General features: G+C 34.9%; 1 protein-coding gene across 1 annotated transcript in view; it reads left to right on the forward strand.

The window, feature by feature from the left end:
• LOC124363718 (phosphoinositide 3-kinase adapter protein 1-like) overlaps positions 1 to 25573 on the forward strand; it is a gene marked incomplete at its 5' end in the record, with an annotated part of 29552 nt that extends 3979 nt beyond the window's left edge. Inside the window, 15 exon segments of the mRNA XM_046818980.1 lie at positions 570 to 802; positions 2031 to 2218; positions 3337 to 3481; positions 5311 to 5462; positions 6623 to 6743; positions 6832 to 7022; positions 8339 to 8414; positions 10070 to 10420; positions 15041 to 15184; positions 16254 to 16351; positions 16353 to 16448; positions 20201 to 20321; positions 22405 to 22515; positions 24196 to 24290; positions 25490 to 25573. Coding sequence (XP_046674936.1) covers positions 570 to 802; positions 2031 to 2218; positions 3337 to 3481; positions 5311 to 5462; positions 6623 to 6743; positions 6832 to 7022; positions 8339 to 8414; positions 10070 to 10420; positions 15041 to 15184; positions 16254 to 16351; positions 16353 to 16448; positions 20201 to 20321; positions 22405 to 22515; positions 24196 to 24290; positions 25490 to 25573 — 2206 coding nt within the window.
• Between the last annotated feature and the right edge of the window lie 1681 nt (positions 25574 to 27254).

The raw sequence follows: 27254 nt of genomic DNA on the forward strand, positions 1-27254 counted from the left end.
AGTTTGGAACTTTTGTGTCCTAGAAAACAGTTGAGTTGAATTTTTGTGTCCTAGAACAGTTTGAGGTTGAAACCATTTTGTTGTCCTGGAACAGCTTGAGTTGAACTTTTGTGATCCTAGAAAAAACAGAGTGTGTTGGAACTTTTGTTGTCCTAGAAACAGTTGAGTTGAAAACCTTTGTTGTCCTAGGAGGACACTTGAGTTGAACTTTTTGTGTCCTAGAAAAACAGTTGAGTTTGCAATTTTTGTTTCCTATATAATAGTTGAGGTTATGAAACTTATTGTGTCCTAGAAAGAAACAGTTTGAAGTTGAATTTTTGTGTCCTAGAAGAAAACAGTCTGAGGTTGAACGTTGTGTCTAGAAAACAGTTGAGGTTGAAACCGTTTATTGTCCCCTATGAATAAACAGTTGTGTTGAACTTTTGTGTCATAGAAACAGTTTGAGTTGAACTTTTGTGCTCCTAGAGTACACTTGAGTTGAACTTTTTTTGTCCTAGAAAACAGATGTGTTGAATTTTTGTTTACCTAATAAACAGTTGTGTTGAACTTGTGTGCCCTGCCTGTTCCAGACTGCTGTGTGTGGGCTTAGAGGATGTGCTCAGTGGGGTGACAGCACTGTCGCAGCACGATGCAATATTCAAGGCCCGCCTGCAGCTGGTGATCCTCTGCCCTGTGTTCCTGCAGTGTGTGGCCGGCGGACTGGCCACTGCGGTGAGACTCAACACGCTGCTGCAGCCAGGGCACGTGCTGGCCATGCTGCTTGGGGTCACCGATGACTCTATCACCATGCAACATCGTACAGGTCAGCTGCGTCCTTGTGATAAATGCTGATCTCTTTACAGATCTCAAGATCAAATAAATTAGGAATTGTTAAAATATTTATGTGGAAATAAAAGTAATTTATAATTATCTTGTACTAGCCTGTAGCTTTGCACGCAATTTTGTAGGATTTGCATGTGTAGGTATGTGTGTACTTCTGGTTCGAGTGAATTATATTTTTGATGCCAATGTTGATTTATCCTTGACCAAGGAAATATATTTAAAAAACCTTATTTTTTCAAATAAAGAAATTACAATTTGATAATAGATTAATTTATACTATAGCATTTTAAAATATGATTAAAACATAAAAATTTCTTAAAATATATGGAAAAAGTACCCACATAGGCAAGCCTGTACGTGGGTACGAGTCGTTGAAAAAAGTTAGGTCGACCCACATTGCTGATAAGTTTTAAGTTTATGACTCAGATATATAGCTTGCAAAAAGCACACACATACGTATAGTGTAGATACATAAAATACGTATTCATAAATACACAAACCTTGCTCCCTGTACACTGCCCACATAAAAAAGTGTATGTTAATGACCATTGTAATTTACTCTGGTCGTGGTATTTTTTTATTCCATAGTAGATTTTACCTTCTTTCCCAAGAAAGAAAATAAATATACATACACAAGTCTGAGAAGCCTACTTCTGTCTAAAAGCAACTAAGATGGGTTTTAATAACAGTCTTTAAATTTATAGTAAAAGTCACTAACTTTGTCTTTCATATCAGCATTACAGTACTGACCATATTTACATATTTGCTCAAACTTTCTTTTCTGGATATTTTCTTACTCTGTGCTCAACAGCAGTTGCAGAAAAGGTTGAAATAAGAAGTGTTGTTACTATGAAGCTTACTCTATGTTTTTATACTATATAAATGTAAACAAATTGAAAATAGTGGTTAAATTAGTTAAACGTTTGATTGTGCTGTCATAAAACAATATTGACACGGAACAGTTGATTTCATTTGACAGGCTCTTTCAATTAATAATATTTGTCTGCTGTAATACAACTTAGAGACTCGTGGGTCATAGCCTGGAGAGATTTTCAAAATAAGAATATGCCTATATTCATACCAGGGACCTACGAATGTCAGTGTAAAATTTCAGTACAATTGTTTGAATAGTTTACATGTGATAGTGAAACAAACTCATTTTCACACATAGTGTGTAGTATTTTAATTATGTTTTCTGCTGTTGGTAGCACTGCTCTGCTATGACCAATGGCAGCGCCAGGTGGTGAAGGACCAGGACCCCATGTTTGTTGGAGACTTCCTGGGAACGGCCATGGACATCCTGAGTCGCTCGTGGCAGCTGCAGCAGGCTATCAGTCAGATACACAAGGATGACAACAAGGCCCACTTCTCTGTCCTGCCCAAGAAGATAAAAGTGGTTAGTAAATCTTGGGTCAAATTGTATCAGTAAATAGTAGGCATTTTCAACAAAGTTTTGATTTATACTTGGAGTTTCCAGAGTAATCAACACTAACCTGCCTCTTGTAGGTTAATATATAAGGTTATTCATAGAAGAAACTTACAAGATAACGTTTTAAAACAGAATGATATATTAATTCAATATTAGGAGACATAGTTAGTAGTTGTGTAACAAGTTTTCAAAGGCATAACCTACCAGGACAGGAACGTTACCTTCAAAACCATAGATGACAAATTGAGTTTTCAGACTGATAGAGATGAGATTGCCAGTGAATAACATGTAATGGATGCCCAACTGCACAGTGACAAGTAAAGTGACAGTGACAGTGCTTTTCTGAGATTATACAGAGTGAGACAAAAGTCTGGATACATTCCCATAAAAGTTGAATGGTGAAAGGAATCATCATGGAATCTGGTCTGTAGGTGTGGGTGCTACTTTTAGGAGCAGCGAAGATAGCAGTGGTCATCTTCGAATCTGCCATCTTGGACTTAGGTGGAATTTTTTCGATGAGAAGGAGGTCATATGGCTTATTATTTTTAACTGTCTCGTTTTCAGGAATACCAGAGACATTTCTTTTAAGGTATCTTTATTTTTGTATGAGTTACAGCCTGCTATAGCTTTAGAAGGCTAAAACTTGTAAAAAAAATCTTAAAACCGATTTAACATATGCTTTACTGAGAATGAGGCAGTTCAAAATCCAAAATCTAAAGGTGGATTTCAAGATGTCATTGCTGTTGGCATACTCCACCTACAGACATCATTATGATTTTCTTGCATCGTTTGACTTTTATTAGGATGTATCCAGATTTTTAACTCAATCTATACAACAGATGAGTGTTGGAAATATAGAAACTCAAAGCCTAATACTTGTTGTATAAGGAATATCCATTGAACATAGGCTACTGTATTTCGTATTACTGAGAGTATTAAATTAATGATTTTTAAAGAAATATCCTATGATTGATTACTACTTGAATGTAAAAAAATACGACTACAACTACTTGTATAAAAATAAGGCAAGTTACTTTAATTTGAGTGAAATATAAAAATATTGGTTTATTCATGTTTGTCTGCAGGGCCAGAACAAGCTGCTAATTCTCCTTGTAGATCCTCTAGAGTCTACAGACAATGTACAGATCAGTATTGACAAAAATGGCCAGAAGATTGAAGTAACTTCGTTCAAGAAACGTAACCCGTACACACTCCAGTTCGCAGTACCAGGTAATGTCAATTAAAAATTGTCAAGCAATCGTAATGTGTGTTCTTTTTATGAGTGACATTTTTCCAGTACAGATTTAATGATTCCTGATTGTAGCAAAAAGGAATGTTCCGTTTAAGTGAACAAAAATGTCTCAAAAGTTAATTTTTAAGATGTCATATTGCTATGAAATGATTTATTATTGTTATAAGAATGTGTGATTGCCTGTTTTGTTTATTTTAGTATTTTTTATTTGTTTCATTAATATATAATATAATGAAAAGTCACTGTACAAAATTGTATAAAATTCCTAAATAGATTTTTTAAAGTTATTGTTATATTATGCTTATGAGTTTCCCAAAATTATATTTTCAAATTTTGTGCTAGTATAAAAATAATTGACTCTGCCATTTCATGAATGTGAATTTCTTATCATCTAAGGCGAAAACTCGTCTCAGCTCAGTAATGAGCTGAACACTAAAACAGTTATCTCATTTTTACCTCTGTAAGGTGAACCACAAATTCCTTGAGCTCGAACTGCTATGGGTTCCTTTGAGATTTATGTTATCAGGGTTTTATTGTATACACTTCAGATCAGATTTTTTAAACAAGTGGAATCAATCACTGATAGCCAGTATTTGTGTATTTCAATTAGTTTTTTTGTTCTCTTAGGATAAGAAGCTTATAAATTGCACTTAGTCCTATAAGAACCAGCGCTGCTTGTGAGTGACAATATTCAGGATGGGTAAGGTTGGAGGTAGGGGCCGCCTCCTATCGAGATCCATGAGGAAGGATTAGGGCACTAATCTCAAAGTGATGTCCCCTCAAAAGAAGGGGGCCAGCTCTGAACCAGCCTCTGTACAATGTCAAAACAGGCAGGGGGTGGACACCTTTGTTGAGGCTAGCAAGAACCTCTGGTAGTTAGGACAACGAACTCCACCAACTCCAAAAGTCATCTTCCACAGTAGATAGAGTTCTATCGAACTGCCCAACACCAGAATCTCAATATTTGTGGTTAGTGATGTGCTGAACCACATCCTTGATAGCTCCCCAGATTTGACACATCGGTTTTTGCTGTGCCCAGTGGTGGGTTCAACTTTAGAAGATTGTATAAACCAGTAGAATTGATCCCAGTATTCATGTATTTCAATTAATTTGTTCCATGCATAATTAATTTAAGACTTGCATAAATGTATTATTATTGTGTGAATCATGAATTGATGAACAACTATTTATTATCGAACATGAGTCACAGAATCAAGGTTTGTGCAGCTATTGGTGGGCCATTCATCGTGTTAATTTCTTAGTTATTACCAAAGAGACAACAGGCTGTCCAGACGTCTTGCTAATGACTTTTGTAATGGCTAATTACATGCCTTTTTGCAGGTTCTTTTTAAAAATTTTTTGGGTTTAAGCTATATTTAAATTTAGAGAGTGACTAGCTCAAATTTAAAACTCTTTTTTTATAAAAAAAGAAGAAACTGAACCCCTTTTATTCCTTATTCTACCCGTCCCATGGGCAATTGGCCTGTGCTAGGATCTTATCAGACAGAATAAGGCGAATAGTTGGTCGATGGTACTGATAAAAAGTGCTTTGGTCACAGACAGGATTTGAACGCGCTATCTCTAACTTAGATCCTACAAGTTCAGGTCCAAAGTCCAATGTCTTAGACTGTGAGGCCATTGGCTTTCCCACAAAGATTAAAAAAACTAAGTACGTAGAAAAAGAACTTAAAATTATACAAAGGGGATAATTAATTGGAAACAAGTGAAATTTCGTTCTTACATCTTCTTCAAAAGTTACTAATCATTAAGTTCTTCATTAAGTTACGTTGTTGTGGTGTGCCCACAGCGACATGCCTGCAAGTGTCAATGCTGGTGACGGTGGCAGTGGAGAAGAACGGCAAGACACTCGGCCACCGCCTGGTCAAGTGCGAGAGCCGTATGAGAGAACTTGATCAGCTCCTCCGTGCCACCGACGACCCTCTCCAGTTCATGTGCCAGGTAAAACACGAGTTTTAACTAATAAAATATTTAGACATGCCACTTACTTGTAAGTATATATTTCTTTATATCATACTGCACAAATAAGTTGTTTTTTGATACTTAAGTTGGTCCATAAAGTGATTGTTTTTTGTTATCTAGAGAGTTAAAACAATCAGCTGGTGCAAAATTTAAGTCCTATATGTTATACATTTTTTAACATATAAGAATAGCAAATGTCCAAATCTTATTACCTTTTTAAACTTCTCATCCTAAAAAAAAACTTTGGACAAAGATTAAAAATAAATGTTAGCAAAGTTCTACCTGACAGCTATTATTAGGTCTGGTTTTCAATAAGATGTTATAATTTTTAATTTTAGAGTGCCCTCAGCTATATTTAAAAAAATTGTATTTGTTTTCATTGATACCAGCGATGGTTTGTTTTCTAACATCAATTCATTTCCTGAGACGCATATTAACTTTTTAAAAAGTTAAAGATTTTTAATTCCCTATTGTACAAGATTTACTTTCATGCAATTGTAATAATTTATTGTAATTCTTTAAATAATAAAAATAGAGCTTGTTAAGTATTAAAATTGTACTCCATAATATTTTTTTAATAAAGTAATTCAATTATAACATAATTCATTGTTCTTGTATCAGTAAAATAATATATTATATAATATGTTATATTTGGGAAATTACTTGTTGTTAAAATAATTTTTTAAATACTTGAATGATTGACCTAAAATACTGTGCCCCTATCTCTGTAGTGTGTCACGTATAGGGTTAAAATAAATTTGTTAAACATTCATATAAACAGATGCCAGAATTTTATGCTGATATTTTTGAAAATCGTGTGCACAGACGTTGAAATTGAAAGAATATCAACTATTACTTTAGTAACAGTGATCAATAACTAATGGTTTTTTTGTTCATTTTAAGACAGTTTTTTTTTCACAGTTGTTTACTATTTCAAATCTAAAAAAAAAAAAAAAATACATTAGATTAATATTTTATAGTACGTAAATAATTCTATTCATAAATGTTTTTAAAATAGAGTTTAAATATTTTTAAATAAGTTCAAAGAATAAATTGACGGTAAACTACAAATTTTTCAAATTAATTACCAGCATGTTATGGATTATTTGTTTTTCTATATTTAACGTGGAATTTTGCAGACCTTGGGAATAAGTCCAGGAGATAGAGAACAGTTGGATATATTCCTGGCAGCAGCGTTTCAGCAAAATCTGCCACCACACTTCAACCTGCTTAGACCCACCGGCTTGCGACATCACGGGAGTGAGTACATTACACTCCTTACATTTCTTGTACCTTACATTACTCCTATGAGAATACAACATGATCTCATCCATGACTTATCCATCAGGCTGTGAGGAGTATCCGACTCTGTTACATTTTGCGGCGAGGTACGGACTGGAGAAGCTGACGTGGCAGCTACTGGAATGTCCTGGCGGTGAGCAGGCCAGCCAACTGCGCAACACCTGCCAGCTGACTCCAGCCGACATGGCCGAGCGCGCAGGCCACTCCAGGCTGGCCAACACTCTCAAGGGATTCCTGGTAATGTCTACTTATTTGAGAGTATTTTTATTTAGCATTAGTAAAAGAGAACTTTTTGTACTTTTGGGGGAAGATGAAAAACCTCTCATTACAGTTAGTCTTAAAAGGATCTTTGCACTTGTTTCCGGAGTGAAAGGATATTCAGGATGGGTAAGGTTGGAGATAGGGGCCGTCTTCTGTTCAGATCCATGACTAGGGATAGCATGCATTACACCATAGTCATGCACCTTTGAAGGAGGGGAAGTCATCTCTGAACCAGCCTCTCCAGTCAAAGCAGGCAGGTGGTGGCACACCCTTGTTGAGGCTAGCAAGAACCTATGATAATTAGAGCCTCAACGAACCCCACCAACATTCATCCTCCCGCAGTAGACTAGACCTATCGATCAACCCTTACACCTCAATATCTTGGACATTTGCGGTTAGTGATGTTCGGCTCCCGGAAATCCATAAGGTTGCCCAGATTTAAATGATACATCGGTTTTTGTTGTACCCAACGTACGTTCAACTGGAAGGTATAAACCTCCTATGGGTAGAGAGAGACCAAGAGTGGTAACGGAACACATATAAAATTTTTCATTAGGTTTTGAAATCCCTAACAGGTTTTTCACTCAATCTCAGGATGCAGTTCTCTGCAGACTCCTCTGATTAATTAAAGTTGAGTGGGAGGAAGGGCTTGATAGGCCGCAAACTCTGCCGCTTTAATAAAGCCATTTTTTCATTTATATATCACTAAACTTGTGATTGCTCTGGAATTTTCCTTGATAACATTTCAACGTATTTGGAGCTGACTGTCATGTCCGTACACACCTGTCTGTTTTTCATAGAGCATTACACTTCCCTCACTTCTTTACTATTTTAGTATTAGTTGTAAATATGTGCATCACATGTAATTGGTATGCATATTGTAATTCATATTAATAATAATGTGTATTTATTGTAATAAACAGGTAATTATTTTATTGGTTATAAAAATTTTATTGCACATTTTAAAATTTGAATCAGGTGATAATTAGTTATATTGTCATTCATCTCCTTTATAAGTTTAATAATATTTATTATTGCAAATCAATTCATACCTTTTAATGCTTTATTTTCATACCTTTGTTCAATACCTTCAAGATTTTTTTATAGGAGTTCAACAACTCGCTTCCAACAATAACATAGACATATCTAATGCTTGTTAAGATGTACCATTTACTTTTTTGTTATTAAGATAAAACACTTCAAGAAAACTTAGTGATAGTGAAGTGATAACACTGTGAAAAATCTAAATGAAGTATGTTTTGTTCCATTGCTGGTCCTGTTCGTTCGGTCAGCAAATGACAGAACTCTCGAGCATGTACAGCTACCTCAAGGGCATGTCTGAGAAGCAAGCAAATGATTTGGTATTAAGTAAGTATTCCAATATGTGATATGTTTTCGGTATGTTACATTAATTTTAATCAATGTGCCACATACCTATCAATTCTTTTATTTGAAAAAGATCTAATCGGGCAGTTTTCAATAATTTTTATATAAATTTTGATAAAAACAGTAGATTATAATTTCTACTGAAGAGGATAAGATATTTTTTGTAGAGAAATTTTGCAAACAAATTATGTTTACATTCCAAAAATTATCAAAGTTTACTACCTTTCCATTTCGAAGGTCATTTGGAAAGTTAGTTGCCGAGGCATCTGCTTGCCGAATGGGTGGCGATCTATAGCTACAGATCGTCTAATCAAACATAAATCAAGTGGGGCTTTTTAAAATAGTAAAGACTAAAAATGCATAAGTACACACCATGCCGCAAACATTCCTAATGTCAAGATGCAGGAATCGAACCCCAGACTCAAAGCCTAACTCCTGCGTCTGAGGGTAGTGTCTTAGGCCACACATCTATCCTAACTTGATGTCTTGGACGTGCCAATAGCTCACTTAGGATACCCACTGTTGCTGTTCAAGTCAACTATTTCTTGCCAGTTCTGGGGTTAAAGGCAATTTTAAGCAGTTTTAATCCTTATAACGTCACAGACGCCGTATGGCGCATAGACAAACTATCTCCAAACGGCAAAGACGCGGTACGGCGCATCGATACAAAACTGCATCTATAGCAAATTTAAGTTCCTTTTAAATCCGATCAATGTCACTAACGGTATGCGTCAACCATGTGTGTGGGTTATTGACCTATGTCAAGCGTCAAAATATAGCTGTCGCGTTACATTGTTTGAAACAATAGACGCGGTGTCTAGACACTCTCTCCCCGCCACACGGCACAGACGCCGTACAGCGCGCGCGCTTTTGTTTGCAGTTTGGCTTCAGGTAGTGCGTGTCTAACCATCGCTGAGTCGGTTTCCTTCGTCGTGTTTTCTGTTTATATGGTTTTTTATTTATTTTTAATTTTATTATATATAATTTATTATAAATATAATTTATTTTAATTATATTTATATAATTGTCTGGTAATGTTTATAGTTTAGCTAATACAATTTTGTGTGCCTTTTATTTTGACTTTTATGTCTACAATTTAATGTCCCATAAATATATGTACGTACAAGATAATTTTAAAATTTTTACTTTTTTATACTTACCATAATAAATTATAGAAAGTAAAAATAAAAATGAACTTTACACATTAAAATTTTTTTTTTTTTAATATTGTGCCGTTTGCTGGAAGTCGTGAAAAGATATACTGACGTTATAAGGGTTAAAAAGCTCTAAAAGAAACTACTGTTTTTGATTTATTAAGGCAAAACACATTCCCAAGCAATCCTCGTATATAAGTCAGTTTATAATAAGTCTCTATTTTATGAAAGAATTTTGAAGGATGAGAGTAGTTTATAGAGAGTAATGTACGTTAATCCTTTGAATTGTGTTTTTGAACTGTACAAAATGTCATAAAATTCAGATGTTGAATCCAATGAGTCAAGTTATACACTTCCATGTAGTAAATGGTTGTTTTAGTCATCTGATTGGATAGTGTGACATTCACATTGTTTTGATCTTTAGATGTAAAATTATTGTAAGCCACCCGCCACAATTTGTCACCCCTAACTTGTATGTTACAGATTTTAACTGCACTAACTACCTTCTTCCGAGGCCACTGAACAACACGTACTCGGTGCCTCCTACTGCACGCCCTGTACTGAACACTCCCCCTCCGAACACCTCCCTCCCCAGCTCCCCCCACCACCCGTACACTAACATCGACTCCTATCAGATTCCCCCCTCCCTCCCCGTATCTGTCAGCGATAACTTCGTCTACAATGTTCCATCGTTCCCCCTCCCCCTCCACTCACCCCTGGACAACTACCAGGTCCCGGGCCAAGCCATCCCTTACAACCCTCCTACCCCTCCGACCCCCTCATCACCCCTCGATGCTCTTCCACCTGGCGGATACATGGATATGCAGTCTCCGAGTAAGTAACTGCTTTTAATGTGAATATTTAAAAATTGGTCTCTTTACATTAATTCAATGACAGTGGCATAGCGAAGGGGGGGGTCCCGGACCCCCCCCCCCCCCCGAAATTTTAAGACATATTAAAAAATAAAGCATGGGGCAGGAAAAAAAGGACAGTTTATCATTACTCTTGTATACAAACATTAAATTGATTGATTTCACTGATTGAAGTGACCGTTGTTAAAAATATTATTGTCCTTATCGTTTAAATCATAAAGTATCAAACGATACTTTTGGGCTCGGCCTTTCGAATAGTGTAGTGTAATCACGGTATTTCTATAGGGCGCGGTCACGTGACGTCGCAAAGTAACCTGAACCGTAACACGGCGAACAGTTTAAATTAGCGACCACTTCGTTCAAATTCGTCGTGGGGACGTAAAGTGACTGCTTAGAATTAAGTTACGACGTTGATTTTAGGTGTCATTAAACTGTAAAACGTGTATATAATTATCGAAAAAAATCACTTTCTGTCGGATAATACACTTGAAAAACTTTACTGATTAGAACTTCAACTAATTTGGACTTCAATGATTGAGGTAAACGTGGGGTTTTCGATTGAGTTAGGACGACGATTTTTGTTATCATTAAACTGTACACCGTACCTATATAATTATCGAGAAAAAAATCACTTCCGGTCAGTAAATACCGAAGAAAAGCTCTCTACAGATTCAAGTTTTGACGATTTTGGATTTCATTGGTTGAGTGGTTGAGGTAAAAGTGGTACTTAGGATTATGTTAGGACGGTGATTTTAGGTATTAATTCAACGCCGACTAATACAATATATAATTATCGAGAAAAAAACAATTAAATCACTTTAAATTAGCGACTTTTTTTTCCTATGGAGTCCCACAGGGATCTATACTTGGACCAGTCTTGTTCCTTGTGTACGTCAGCAGGCTGAACTCATCGATCCTGAGAGGGAAAATGGTCCAGTATGTTGACGCTGCATTAAAGCTCCAACAAAACATGAATTAGAAATCATTTTCTTTTTAGAACTGAATTCATGTATTCAGTTTTGTTTTATTAAATCTGAGGACCAATAACCCCAAATTGAATGCACTAAATTTCTGTTTGCGGTAAAGAGAGATTGAGGATCGCGCTGCTGTGATGGCGGACGATGTCCTCATAGAGGAAACTGATTCCACCTAGTTCCTTGGAATGTACCTTGATCGAAGTCTGACTTGAGACAATCACATTGAAAGTACCTGCTCAAAGGTTTCTTCAGGTATTTATGCTATACGGAACCTTTCAAAATTTTGCTCCCGGGATGTACTAAAAATGGCCTACTTCGGCCTTGTACACCCCCATCTAACGTACGAGTTGAGGCTATGGGGCAGCTGTTCTAAATACAAATTTGAGCGAGTATTTTAGAAGTCAAAAGAAAGCTGTCCGCATCATTTCAAAATTGAAATCCCGAAATTCAATGCAGAGATGCCTTTAGGGAGCTGGGATTGCTAACTTTGCCCTGTCTCTACATCCTCGATGTCGCCCTGTACTGCCGATTTAAGTGCGAGTTGGTCTGGGGCAGGGACATCCATCAATACGGGACAAGAGGCAGGGACAACCTTCGGTTACATCCGCACAGAACAGCCGCATTCAAACGTTTGCCATTCGAGGTTGGTGTTAAAGTTGATCAACAAACTCCCTGATGAAATCAAAAATTTGAATGAACCAACAAAATTTAAAGCTTGATTGAGACACTTTTTGGTGTCGAGGGTGTTTTATTCTGTGGAAGAGTTATGATGAGCCGCTGGGATGAAATTTAAAGTAATTCGATCATCCTCTATTTCTGGTGGTAAAATTTTAGAAGAGTTTTAAACGTATGGCTGTAAGTATGTATGAGTCTTAGGAATGAGTGTGGACTGTGTATGAACGGGTGTGAATGGGGGCAATTTAAAATAGATATACATATTTCTAAATAATTTAATTTGACGATTGTATACAATTTTTATAATTGTTATGACACAATAAAAAGTATTATTATTACCTCCGGTCAGAATATACCGAGGAAAAGCTCTACTGATTCAGATTTTGACGATTTTGGATTTCACTGGTTGAGTCGTTGAGATAAAAGTGGTACTTAGAATTATGTTAGAACATTGATTTTAGGTATCAATTGAACGCCGACTAATACCTATATAATTATCAAAGAAAATTTAAAAAAATCGCTAATACACCGGAAAATTCTACTGATAAGAAGTTCCGACTACTTTGGATTTCACTGACTGAGGTATTATTTCATTTTCCTTAGTATATTCCGATCAGAAGTGATTTTTTTTTTCTCAATAATTATATATTTATTAGTCGGCGTTGAATTAATCTCTAAAATCAATGTCCTATTATAATTATAAGTACTACTTTTACCTCAACCACTCAACCAGTGAAATCCAAAATCGTCAAAACGAATCAGTAGAGAGCTTTTCTTCGGTATTTACCGACCGGAAGTGATTTTTTCTCGATAATTATATAGGTAGTCGAGTACAGTTTAATGATAACAAAAAATCGTCGTCCTAACTCAATCAAAAACACCACGTTTACCTCAATAACCGAAGTCCGAAGTAGTTGAAGTTCTAATCATTAGAGGTTTTCAGGTGTATTTTATTTCCGACCGAAAGTGATTTTTTCCGATAATTATATGCTCGTCTATAGTGTAATGATACAAAAAATCGTCATTATAAATCATTCATAAATACCTCAATCAATGAAATCCAAAGTGCCCGAACTTCTAATCAGTAGAGTTTTTCCGGTGCATTTTTCCGACCGTTAGTTTGATCTGTACCCGAGCAACGCTCGAAAATCGCCCTTCTTTTCTAAAGGGTTTTCGGCCGTCAGTGGCCCAATATCCCCGAAGGGGTATTTCATTTTCTTCACAAAATATATTTGAGTCAATTATACGCTTGAGTGAAGCTCTGTTTTGTTCTTTTTCTTTCTTATCCAGTGAATCCAACATCACTTTGGTGCCTTCTACTCGGCCAGAATCGAACTTCGTAAAGTTTCTGTAGCTATACAAGAAAATTTGTGGTACTAGAGTTGCTGTGAGAGTTTAAATTTGCCTATTACATCTTTCCACTTTCTATAAGGCGTAGTTACTAAAGCTCCATATTTTTGGTATTTACCTTTTACCAGTGAATTCATTGGCAAATAACACACAAAACGTCCCCCGGTGTCGGACCCCCCCCCCCCCCCCGAACGAAATTTCTGGCTATGCTACTGTTCAATGACTATACTTGCCAAGGGATTTCACCCAATTTATAGATCTTATTTTGTTCTGTTAACTCAGTTTAAAGATTTTAATTGGTTTTTAATACTCAGTGTACAAATCTTAATGAAGTATATAGATCAATAACTGATTTAGTTTACCATACTTCACCGCAAGTTCTCTAGCCATTCTATTTTATTGATTCGGTTTATTTTTACCTAGTTATTTTGAAACCAGGGTTAAATGATGTGTGTAATGTTAAATGTTTTTGAAGTTCATTTTTTTGCCTACTGAAGCAACATTTGAAATTAATTTATGATATAACTATAACACTAAAGTAATGATAATCCACTTATAATTGAATAGCAGTCCATAAATTTACAAGGTCTAATGGTATAATAGTACAGTGAGGTCTGTAGAAAAATTATTTCTGAGGGGATTGATACACTGGGTGGTTTAGGAGGTATAAAATATCCTCCAAAATCAAGGGCTTGGGACTCTTCTCTCGGGAAATTGTTGAGCCCTAAGTCCTTGTAAATTTATCGTAGCAAACTACTGGATGAACAAGATGACAAGATTTTGAACATTTGCCATCGTTATATGTTACAAAAGGTATAACACAACGTTTCGAGGATTGTAATCTATCCTCTTCGTCAGGTGTGAGAGGTATTAATACATACAAAAATAAAGAACAAAAAAAGAAAAGAAGGGAAAGAAAAGGGTACGGTAGACTTGTGCTCGGGACTTACATCATGTGCAGTGACAACACCTGGACTGGACTCCAAGCAGCTTCTGTTATGTTTGAACCCTTTTCTTTTCCTTCTTTTTGTTCTTTATTTTTGTATGTACTAATACCCTCCCCACCTGACGAAGAGGATATATTCCAATCCTTGAAATGTTGCGTTATACCTTTTCTAACCTATAACGATGGCAAATGTCCGAAATCCTGTTATATTTTCAAACCATCTGTCGTCAATAACAAACTTTTAACAAAGTAATGGGTGAAATAAATTGTAATATCTGTCTTTCAAAATTTTGGGGAGGGGGCTAGAGCCCGATTTCAGTCAATGTATGTATTGGTAGTAATAGTGATTATATAAATAGTTTACAGTGATCATAATGAATATAAAATGCTTAAACTTCCAAAAAATACAAGTAGACGACTAAATGATTTCTGGAATAATATCAAAATGTGAATACATATTTTTTGAAGCAGTGTATGTTTTACTGTCATACATAAAAAAGTTGCCTATGTTTTAGAGCTCACCAACACACCACAATAACAAACCACCCAACCTGTTAGGTTGTTTGTATGTGTGCGTAGTTTGGCTAATAATCGTTACATAATTGTATGTTAAGAGATGTCATTTACCTTTCAGCCAGTAGCAGTGGAGTTGGTTCTGCCAACAAGTTGAGGCGGAAGATGAACCTGAACCTGCCCCACCACGAGTACCACAACTGTCCATCATCAGACTTAAATGACCTCTACCTCCACAGTACAGAGGACATCCTCTCCTGTCAAGGTTAGTGCTTGATCAATCTCCTGTCTTCAAGGCTGTAGTCAGAAAAACATTTGGAGGGGTTGGTTATAAGGATAGAGGGGGTTGGATATAAGAGAAACTCTAGCAATAGTTAATTTATATTTGTTTGACTTATCTGTTTTACATTTTAAATCACGAGGACTTAATAAACCAAACACAAACATATAATTACAATACAAGAAACAGAAATAACATTTTAATTGACTATTGTCGACTGAGTAAATCTTTCAATAGTCATGTTGTAGTTGGCTTAAAAGTGCATAACAAATTGAAACATCTGATTGAAAAATACTCTCCTAAAATTTATAAAAATAAACTTTATGAATGGTTGTTACAAAACCCTGTCTATAATATTGATGAGTTTTATTCAATTAACAAAATAGACTTTTAATGATTGTTTCAAGACAAACTCATGATATAATCAGTGTTATTCTCAACTGGACAATTAATGTCTTATATTTTTACATACATAATATTTTTGTATTATACTTATTCAGTATTATTTAGAGACAATGCTATTTAGTCTGAAGGTTATAGATCATAATTTGCAATTCTATTGTAAAATGCCAAAATATATGGGTTTAACATACTGTAATATACTTCCAAATTACTTAAAATTAACGGAAGAGACTAAAAATTTTTCATATTAAAATTGCGAAATTTCTTAACCAACTTACCATTATATTAATTCTCTGAATTTTTTGAAATTCATAATAGATAAAGATTGTGTGTATTTATGTTACCACTTATTTTATACTTATCTAAATTCTTCAACATTAATATTGTTTTATTATTTATAATTTTTTATGGATTTATTGTAGACTTTATAACATATTTAACCCACTTACGTATTTAAAAATATATATTATGTTTATATTGTTGACACCATTCATGTACACCATGTGTAAATTTTTAATAAAGATGTTTCTGATTCTGAATTAGACTTTGTCAATGAAGGTAACATGTTTTACGACAAATAAAACAAATTTATTATTATTATTATTGTACATGTACGAACAACACGACGTGACATCTTACTCTGTGACTGCAGGCAATGAGAACCGCCACCGCAACAGCAGCCACAGCAGCAACAGCGGGAAGTCATCAGTCATGAGTGCCCAGGACGAGTTGGCAGAGATCATCAACGACTTTCAAGAACAACGTGTTCACCATTGCCGAGGTGGAGAAACTGGTGGAGAGTTGGCAAAACCGGCACGACGTCCAGCAGTCCTTCAAGGACAAACAGGTGACTCTTGCCAACCTTACCACTCAAACAAGCCAGTTATTTGTGTGTGTTCTAGAGAAAATTCATATAACAGTGTTAGCACTTTACCGGAGATTGCACAGTTATAATCTCCTTTTTTACAGACTTGATCTGTGGAGATTCTTAAAGAGTATGTGGTGAAGCTGAACAGTTTCTTTCTTAGAGTTTCATTTCAGATCCTTTTCAATGCTTTTCAAGTCAGTGTCAGATGAGTTTTAAGCCAAGATTATGTGTATATATGTTGAATCACCTGTGAACATTTCTTATCAGGATTTCCAACTCGTTCCCACCAAAATTCCTCTTTATTAGACTATTTTTAAGTCTCAGAGCATTCTAAAAAGAATTTTACAGATGTTGGCCACATGTCTTCTATCGCTGTTCATGCTGATGTGCGTAGTTTGGCTTCAATCCTACCTCAATTTCTTCCTTTCTGTCCTTCTGGTATTCCTATAAATCTTTGAGATGTACAGGGTGTAAAAAAAGTCCCGTACTGGCTTGGTAACTTCTGAACGATTACAGATAAAGCAATAAAACTTGGTACATCATTACTGCACCTATAAATATACTTTTTGAAGTAACTACCATATTTTTGTCATGTAGGGGGATGGCCCGCAAGGAGTCAGAAGAAAAATCTTAAATGAGAGCATAGGTCGGGTAGTAAATCAAATTAAAGGTCTTTATTAGTATTGTACAATGCTGCAAATTCGACCTCAAAGGGTTCACTCTTTAAAACATTACACTGGTTTAAAATTTGAAACATTTACAATGTAGGTCCTATCTAAGTGGCATAATATTCTTGTCTTGGCTCAAGTTGTGTAAGACAAACTGGACTTAAGAAATAGTTTTTAAGGTTCCTTCTGACTCCTTGTGGGCCATCCCCTTGACATGACAAAAAAACGGTAGTTACTTTAAAAAGTATATTTATAGTTACAGTAATGATATACCAAGATTTATTGCTGTACCTGTAATCGTTTGGGAATTATCAAGCCCGTGCGGGACTTTTTTTACACCTGTGTATTGACCTTATAGAGAGAATGTATCTGTTGTTGTACAAAGATCATGCAGCATTTTCAAGTTACCTTCATAGATGCTTAATGATCCAACAAGATTATGTTACAGACTTCTCTTAACAAATCATTTATGCTGCAAAATGGATCATAAATTATCTTAATTTCATCAAGTTTAACCCAACTGTATAGTGCAGATTTTATATCCACCATTAGTGCATATTTTTTTAAATTTTAGGTATTTTGTATTGAATATATTAATGACTGACATTCCTTGTGAAAATTCTATCGTCTGGAATAAAAAAATCTAGAATCCTTCTTACCAAATTTAATTATATATCTGAAAGACTATTCCCTGGTATATCTTCCAAAAATAAATAAATTTATTTATCACCTGTATGATTTAGCTCCCCCCCCCCCTCATATATTTTGCAACATTTTCTCTTCCTTACCATTTAGCTACAGTAATGATTCTTCCACATTTAAATCGTTTTTCTTAATTGAATGAGCTGTGAATTTGCTTAAGACTAGACATTTTACAATAAAATTAGAACCCATCTAATTCCCTTCAAAGTTGCAGAAAGAGAAATAAGTGTTTTATTTTCAACTCAGGGTTTATAATTTAGTTACTAATTCTGTTCTAGCTTTGATTCTCCAACATAGAATCGTCATATCCGAGTTATTACTAAGATAGGAAGTGAGGTCAAGTTGAAGGTCAAGAGTACTATGTAGTCAGTGATAAGCCACATTCTTCACACTCTGTAGTAAACAATAGACTGTCCAGTTGTTTTTATTACTCAACATCTGATTAGCCCCCTCTAACAAATTTGTTCATCTTATCTCAGTGTTAAACCCATATTCGTGGAATTCTAATCCACCTATTGCAACGTATTTAAGAAAACAACAGTAATACTTCATAATAGCATAGACACTGTATAATTCATTTACTTATAAGGTCAGATTTTTTGGTGGGGCCAATCAACCCAAAAGGGGTAGTGCCCTAGAGTCAAAAATAGTTTTCTAAAACCTATTTTGTTTTGTGGTTGGGAGTGATCTGAGTCTAGTTGAGTGTGATCTTCATGTACTTTGTCTTCTAACTCTACCAATATCTCTCTCCTTGGAGGTAGAGATTTTCTCTGAAACAGATACATATTTCTTTTCAGTATAGCCTATCAGCTTGCACGAGTATTCTGCAAGTAAATGGCATTGTAAAATTCTTGTTGGTCCCAATTAGACCAAATAGGGTGGAGCCTCGTGTGCATAACCCCTGGGCATAACTATGTTCCATGACACTACCATTGATGTTCTATAAATTTGTGAACTTTTACATAATTTGGTATGTCAAAGTAGCAAAAAGTATTTTCCCAAAAATGTACGCGTGTTGTTTTCCCAGTCTCATCAATGCATGAGTAGTAATCAAAATTTCAAACGTATCTTATGGAATAAGTGTTTTCCAATTAATGTTTTGAAACTTTCACAACCAAGAGGAGCTCTAGAGATTAAATCATTTTATACACAAGCCTCATGGCCAGGAAATCCAGGAATGCAGGAGTTTTAGATTTAGTGGAAAGTTTAGAGAAATGGGAAAGACTGAGTGGAAGGACAACAGTTTCAATTGGCATAGACGTACCAGAGGCTAGGAGCACCCAGAAGTTGATACCTCTTAGATTATGGAACCCTCTAAAAGTAGCAATTTTCCAGATGTCAGAGTTTAGGAGTTTCTAAAGGCAAGAATCCCATGACCTTCCAGTGGCCTAGAACTACCAGAGATGTGGAATTCTCCGAGGCCAGGAACTCCTAGAGAGAAGAAGTCACAGAGACTGTGACTCTTGATTAGCTGAGAGGTTCTAGAGGCTGCAAGCCTGGGAGCTTCCAATACCTGAAACATCCAGTTTGTTTAAATCTAATAGCTGATTACTTTTTGTTGTCAAGAACCCATGGACATCAGAAGCTCGTGAATGTTATGAACTATCAGAGGCAGAGGGCTCATAGAGACCGGGAGGTGCAAGAGGACAATTGGTACTAATGGCCAAAATAACTCAAAGGCCAATATTCTAAGAAACTCCCATGATCTGAATACTCCAGAAGGAGAAATCTTCAAAATTCCAGAAGCTTCCAAGATTGATATTCAAAATTTGAGAAAAGACAAGGATCTCCCCTTGTTCTAGACTACCAAAGACTGGAAATTTTAAGAGGCCAAAATTCTAGATTCTGGTAACTCTCACAAGCTGTTAAATTCAATAGACAAGGGCAAAGGCTTCAAGAGGCCCTGTGGAACCAGATACTTGTATTCTTGGGAAGATTTCTCAGAATCTGAGATCAGGAATATAAATGTTGATCAGTACATTTACATCTTTGAGTTCTAGAAGTTTCTGGTGCATTGGTTTAGGAAGACCTAAGTAATCCTAATAACCAGTTTAGAGGTTCAAAAGATTAGTATTTTACAGAGGTGGTGTTGTATACACTCTAGACACTTTTAGGAGCCAAGTTCCAAAGTTTTCAGTGGAGGTAATTTCTAATTTGAATCTTCCCTCTCCCCCCCCTAAAATGTGAAAATTATACATTTTATCTGCATTGGTGAGCTTCCCTGTAATATTTAATGTGAACTATTGTTTAATTAAACAGTTTATATTATAAGATTAGCTGCTATATTTATTAACTACTTGCATGTGTATATAATCTAGTTAGTAATTTTATTTTAAGCCTGATTTATTAAATTCGTTTCAGAAACAACTGAATGAAATGAGAGAAGAGTATGAGAAAATTCAGCAGTCCTTAAAGGAGAACATGAAAAGAGCAACGCCCTTTGAAAGAATTAGAAAGTTTTTCACCAGAGGAAAAACTAAAAGTAAGTGACAGTAGTGAATGAAAAGTGGAAATATATTTTCTTTTACTGCATGTAAAGTTTTTCTTAATAAATTGTAACATAGTAAATATAATAAAATCTTCATTTAGTTGTTGCCGTAATCTTGATGTTCTAAGTATTGGTATAATACCTAAAATTTACACTAGTTTGATTATTGGTTAATACAATTGACTTTCTTTTTTGTGAATTCTAGGTTTTGCTCAATCTTAACCTTATTACGTTTTACATTAACCTTTACCTATCCAGTTTTGTAAATTTATGGGGTTTTTTTGTATGTAATTGTATATAAAAAGAACCAAATTTATTGTAGCATAAAATTGACAAAGTATTATGTTACCATACATTAATTTTCTAAACCTCGGAACTAATAAAGCTTAACTTGGAGATAGTTCTCTCTATGTGTCTCTACTGATTGATATGGACAGAAGAAATGAATCAGGAACTAGTGAATGTCATTCAAACACTTTTTAGTTGTGTCCAACTGGAAGATGTCTTTATGGCATCTAAGGGAGTGCCGATGGCCGAGTGGTTTAAGTTGTTGGACTGTGAGTCTGAGTTAGAGATAGCGCAGGTTCAAATCCTGTCTGTGGACCGTTGCACTTTTTATCAGTACCATCGACCTTGTACTGTATCGACTCTCCCCCTTATTCTGTTTGATAAGATCCTCGCACAGGCCAGTGGCCCATGTGGACGGACAGAATAAGGCTTAAAAGGGGATCGGCCTCTCCTTTTTTTAAATAAAAAAAAAAGTATTTGATCATTAAAATAATAACAAAAATGCATTAACTCTATGCACTCAAAGGCAGTATTGATGATTTGTCCTTGGAGCTTGTGTGGCCAGTTCTTCTACTGGCCATTTTGTCGGAAATACTGATTAATTTTTGCTGTAATGTTATCTCAGCTCTTATGTCCAGCTGTACTGGCCAAGATATAATACATTCATAGCTCGTAAGGCCAGCACCACTGGCCACTAAACATGGCAGTTATTTTCTAATATTCTCTTTGTTTTATAATGAATGGTGAGTGCTGAAACCTATCGAGCAGCTTTATTTTAAAGTAATTTTTAGGTAAAGCACTAAATTTTAAATTAGCCTATAATTCTTTTCTTAACATTGACTGTGCAAATAAGAAGATTGACGAGTAGTGGGTCTATACACTGAAGTGATAGAAGGGATAGAAACCTAGAAAGTTTTACTAGAAGACGTGTGCTAACTATTCTTGACTACACATAGGTGTTTTTGTTTAAAAGTTTTATTCTGTAAAAAACTGTAAACTGAGAAATATGTAAAATAGTTTATGTCTGAGTATGACTAAGCTGTAAATGCTTACTTTATAACAGTGTGTTATTATATATCTTTGTTAACAATATACGTATAGGAGTTAAATTCACAAATGTATGTTTATTTTTTTATTAGAAAGATTGAAAGTCAAAGTCAAAATATCTTTATTACATTATCATCAAGATAAGTACAGTGTCACATTAATAAGACATTTAAAAGATCTTAAAGTTAAGGCGTCAAGAATTGCAACAGTCAAAAAATTAATTTAAAGTATAAAAGGGTCGATCTTGTAGACAGTTCTTCAGGTCTCTTCTAAAGAACCGCTTGTCGCTTTCCTTCAGCGCGTCTGACAGGAAATAAATTTTAAAATGTTACGTACCTTTTTAAAATAAATAATAAATAAATATATATATAAATTATTTATTTTTTATATATTTATATTTATATATATAATTATAAATTTATAAATTTTTTTAAATAATTTTTAAATGACTTTTCATTTTTTTTTAAACATTTTAAATTACTATGCAAATAACGAGGAGGAAATTGAAAAATAATTCCGATCTGGGGAGGCAAACAACAAATATGGCTGCCGAGCTGTCAATGTAGGTAGTGCGGCCATCTGTACTGGCCATATGAGTTGCAAGGCCAACAAACTACGGCAAAACTAACTGCAACCTTGGTGTGGCTAGTGCTGCTGATCTTTCGAGCTTAAAGGGTTAATATAATGATCGTTGAATATGTAAAGGAATAGGTTGTGATTGAGGTTATTTTTGTGTTTGCAGATTGTACTGGTGACTGCAAGAGCAAGCAGGCGTCAGCGAGTGGCAGCAGTCCGACAACAGCCACTGTCAGCCACCGACCTGCTAGCAGTCTCAGTCTCCAGTCTTCTTGCAGTCAGTATCTCTCGTTATACATCTACTTTACTTCAATATTAATATTTATATTTAGATATATGTTTAGCATAAAAAGAGGTTAAGAATTTTTTTCCAGCCTTACAACATATCTAACTGAATTTGTTTTTTGGAATACTTTTTTGATAATCTGTAATAAATATAAAGGGTGGTGCATATGTCAGTTTCCCCATAAATTGGGATATTTTGTTTCGATAGGTTGGTAACAATGTTAAGTTGGCAGCAACACGGAGTAAGTTTATTGTTGCCTGTTCCAGTGGCTAGTGTTAAGTGACGCTCTTTGTATCTGTTATTTGTTTGTGTGTGTTTAAAAAATGTTTACAACCCAATAACGGGTTTACATCCTTCAGTTATGGTGGAAGCATAATAAAAATACTGCTATTGAAGAATTTAGTGGTAAATATCCAGGTGTCGCGATACCCACTCAACAGTATATGCAGAAGTTAAATAAGAAATATGAAAACACAGGAAGCGGTTTAAATGCCCCAAAGTGTGGTCGTCCAAGATCAATTTGCAACAAAGAAAACCTGCAGACAGTTGCTCAAGCTTTTGTAGCCAGTCCCGGTAAATCAACTCCAAGCATCTGCTCAACAACCGGTAAAGCATCTGCTGAACTAGAAATATCAAGAAAAAGCGTGCAAAGAACGTTAAAGCAATTAAAATTTAAGCCATACATCATTTTTACTCCAAGCACTTCACAAGGATGATTCTGATAGGCGATTGGAATTCTGTGAGACAATAATTATCCGCTCAGAAGCTGATCCAAATTTCTTGCGATCAATTTTGTGGTTTGATGAGGAATGTCTCAAACTAAATGGACATGTTAATCGGCATAACTGCGTGTACTGGTCGGATGTAAATCCTTATAACGTAATCCAAGCAGAAATCAATGTGCCTGGTGGGAAGGTAATTCGAGTACTGCACTGATTGGTTCTTATTTTCTTCAAGGAAATGTTAACTCAGAAAGTTACTTACGGTTGCTGCAAGAAGTAGTAGCTCCCGAGCTCAGAAACAATCCTGTTTTCAATATTCATTTGCTCGTCTGACAACAAAATGCGTGTTTCGGTATCTAAGTTCAAGATTTTTTAAGTAAAACATTTAATGAATGGATTGGTCGCCGTAGTACAATCAATTGGCCTGTGTGCTCGCCAGACCTGACCCCAGGTGATTTTTCACTGTGGGGTATTATAAAGGAGTCTGTGTATGCTCCAAAACCACAAAATCTTGATGAAACTCAGAAGCCTAATTAGAAATGCATTTGAACTTGTTAATAACAATAAACCTTTATTGCCAAAAATTTGAGATTCTGTTCTCAGTTGTATGAAGTATACAAAATCAAGGTGGACATTTCGAACAACTGCTATAACATTGTATGGTAATATGTAAGTAATTTCATATAATGCATTTGATTTCTTGCCTAAAAGTGTTTTATTCAATTAACCTGTAAGGCCTTTAAATTTCTCTTCTGTTGAAACTGACATATGCGCCACCCTGTACATGCTGGATTTAAAGAATATTTACTAATTGTTTGTCTACTAAACATTTGGTGAAAGTGATCTGTTACATTCTGTACATTTGATCTGTATTGATCCTACTATGAAACAGGTTACTGTTGTGTCATCTTTGTGCTGTGATCAGCTGTTGATTGAAGTTGTGTTGCAGGTTCAACCTCGTCAGGTCGCATGAGTACTGGCAGCGGCACAAGCCTGGGCGACAGCGGCACACACTCGGACTCTGATGACAGGAAGTCTTCTGAGGTACGTACATACAGAATCATAAATACTTTTTAAATTGTTAAAAGGTTAGCAGTGTCTCATATGATTTGGCAATCTCAGACCTGTGTCACGGGAAAGCATCTAGATATGGTATTATGGTACAGTAAAATAAGTGTAAATGTATTATCTATGATTTTTTTTCACTCCAATTACATTCCAATTACAGCATTAACGAATTAAGAGTCTGATGGTTTTGAGAGGGTAAAACAAAGTTTTAGTGGCACCACTGAAATTGATGATGATCCTTCAAGGTTCATCGATTTTGACATGCAGGGGTCAAAGTCGGCCATACTGTTTCCTTAATAATTAAGTCTAAATTCTTATTAAGGAATGGTGTCTCCCATGATAAAAAATGTATTTTATCTATTATAAAAAGTTAATATTAATTATTTAATTGAAATTAAAAACAAAATTATTAATAAACTATACTTTAGACAAAACATAGACTTTCATAATATATAAATACTACTCATATATACTTAACTGAATATTGTTTATTATTCTTTAAGAAGTTTACAAAACACCTTTGCAAAGGTATAGGAAAATGGCCACCAATAAAGCTTATCTAGTTGCTAGTTGATGTTTTAAAGAAAAATAATTCTGTACAACCTCATTTATCCAGATTAATTGGGGCCGGAAGTGATACGGATAAACTAAAATGGGAATAAACCGGGAATGCATTAAAAATAATAGATTACACGCAATGAGGAATTTATTAGTCATACGTATTACAGTAAAAGAGAACCAATTATTTTGTTTTGCAGTCCGATGCACGAGCCAATGTTCGATTGTGATCGTTTCCGAACTGGTATGTCCCTTAACTTAGGTTGACTCTTCAGGGAGTTTAATATTGGGACTCGGAATCGTTCTGCTTGATGTATGTATGTTAGCACATATTATTCTGAATGTGTGTACATGTTTAATAGAAAAACAAATTACACTTGTTGAACACAAATAGTTTATTGATACAAATTTAAAATCTTTCCTCTCTATAAAACATATTTGGTTAACCTAGAGAATTGGATAAATGAGATCTATATAAATGAAGTTGTACTTTTAAAATAATTTATTTATTATTCACTTATCTGAATAAATTTTTGTTTCTAATTTCTGTTGTCCAAAGATTATAAGGAAGATATATGTGGATTTGAATCCTGTCAAAATTTAACAATGTGTTTCAGATTTCGAGGCACGATTTGAGGTCAAAAATGATGTCAGGGAGGCTCTACACTGAAATCCCACAGAGAGATGTGTCAAAAACATAAAGAAGAGAACGAAGGAGAAAAACAAAGACTTTTAGACTGCACGTCCTCTGGCACTGCCATCATCAAACCAAGTTACCTGCACCGAAGCAATTCTCTGATTCAAGAAAATACTATAGAAGAGGAAGTAGATGAAAGCTGCAAAAGTCTTCAAGATCATCCGTCTGTAGAGACAAGTACAGCATCTGCTTGTGGAGAGAAGGAAATAGCCATAGTGGACGTCCACAACATACCATGTGATGCTTTTGAAGGGAAGACAGAAGAAGTTGAAGAAGCTAAAGCGAATAGTCTTCCACTTCCACCAGACAATCTCTTCAACGACAAAGTCTCAGCTCTGCCTCAAAACGAGGAAAAGGAATCCGAGAGGGTGGCTGGACAATTGATAATCATTGAGGACGGTGAGAGTGTTGATGAAGCCCAAAAGCAACTGAGATCGAGCCCAAGTGGGTCAGAAACTGAAACAAAAGTTGAAGGAGATGTAGAAAAGCCAGGTCAAACAGGAAGTCCGAAAGGTTTTGTTTAAAAGTATCGTAAGTTTTATCGAAAACGAAAACAATTTTAATGCTTTCGATGAGGTGGACGATGTGTGCGAACACATTCTTGAGGAGGCAGATACCGAAGTGGTCTTCGAACTGCCAGACTACGTTAACTTAACTTCCCCCCCCATCCCCCCACGTCCTGCATGTGAAAATCTCTCCATAGAAACCCAGTAAACCTTGTACAACTAAGTGCACATCTCGTATCCACACTTTTTATTCCAGTGTAAAATAATTTTGTACATATTTATACAACATATAATCTATTTTTGTTACTTTATTAGATGCGTATTTATAATTGTTCATATTTTGTACTATATTTAACTGTGTAGTATTATTGTCAAATTTTACAACTTTTGTAGTAAATATATTTTTTCACTACTCTTTTTGTGAGATAAATACATATTTATTCATTGTGAAATGTTGTATTTATTTTCATTTTCCATAGGTTCATCTAAATAAGTGTTGGAGCTTTGGTCAAAGAATAGAAAATCAAGTCAAAAAATAATTTACTATTCTGATTTTACTTCAGTAGTCAGAAGATCTAGGGGTACTAAATTAATTAGAAAGTTAGTTTTTTTATTATTTTAGAACTAAAAAAAAGCAAAACAAGAACCAAAAATATTTAACCCGAGTTTAAACTTAATGTTGGCATGTATTATAAAAAAAGAAAAAAAAGGAAAAGAAAAAAAAACTTTTGAATGATGCTCCTGAAATACATTTAAAACGTATTTTACATTTACAATTCTTATTAAAAAGTTTGATGTGATCATAACATCAGTCAACATATTTGAGCAAATATTTAGCTAAATATCATGGAACAAGATTACTCAATCAAATTTTTTTAATTTTATACAAAACAGTACAATGAGAAGTTTCATTGCGTTAAAAGACCTAAGATTATTTTTTATTGTAGTAGGCTCTAATATTCAATCAGTGTTAATTGTAGGTTGCGTAATTTATTGGAATCTAGAATGAAAAAAAGACAACTAAAGGTAATAAAAGGTTCCATGGAAATAAATTAAATATAATTAAAAATATGAGATTAGAGTTGTCATTATTAGAAAACAATAAATTAATTGATAGACTAATAGGTGTATATTTCAAAAATTTCTGTTCAGTTTTAAAATGTTTTTAATTATTTTAAA

The sequence above is a fragment of the Homalodisca vitripennis genome, chromosome 5, assembly GCF_021130785.1.
Source record: "Homalodisca vitripennis isolate AUS2020 chromosome 5, UT_GWSS_2.1, whole genome shotgun sequence".
NCBI lineage: Eukaryota > Metazoa > Arthropoda > Insecta > Hemiptera > Cicadellidae > Homalodisca > Homalodisca vitripennis.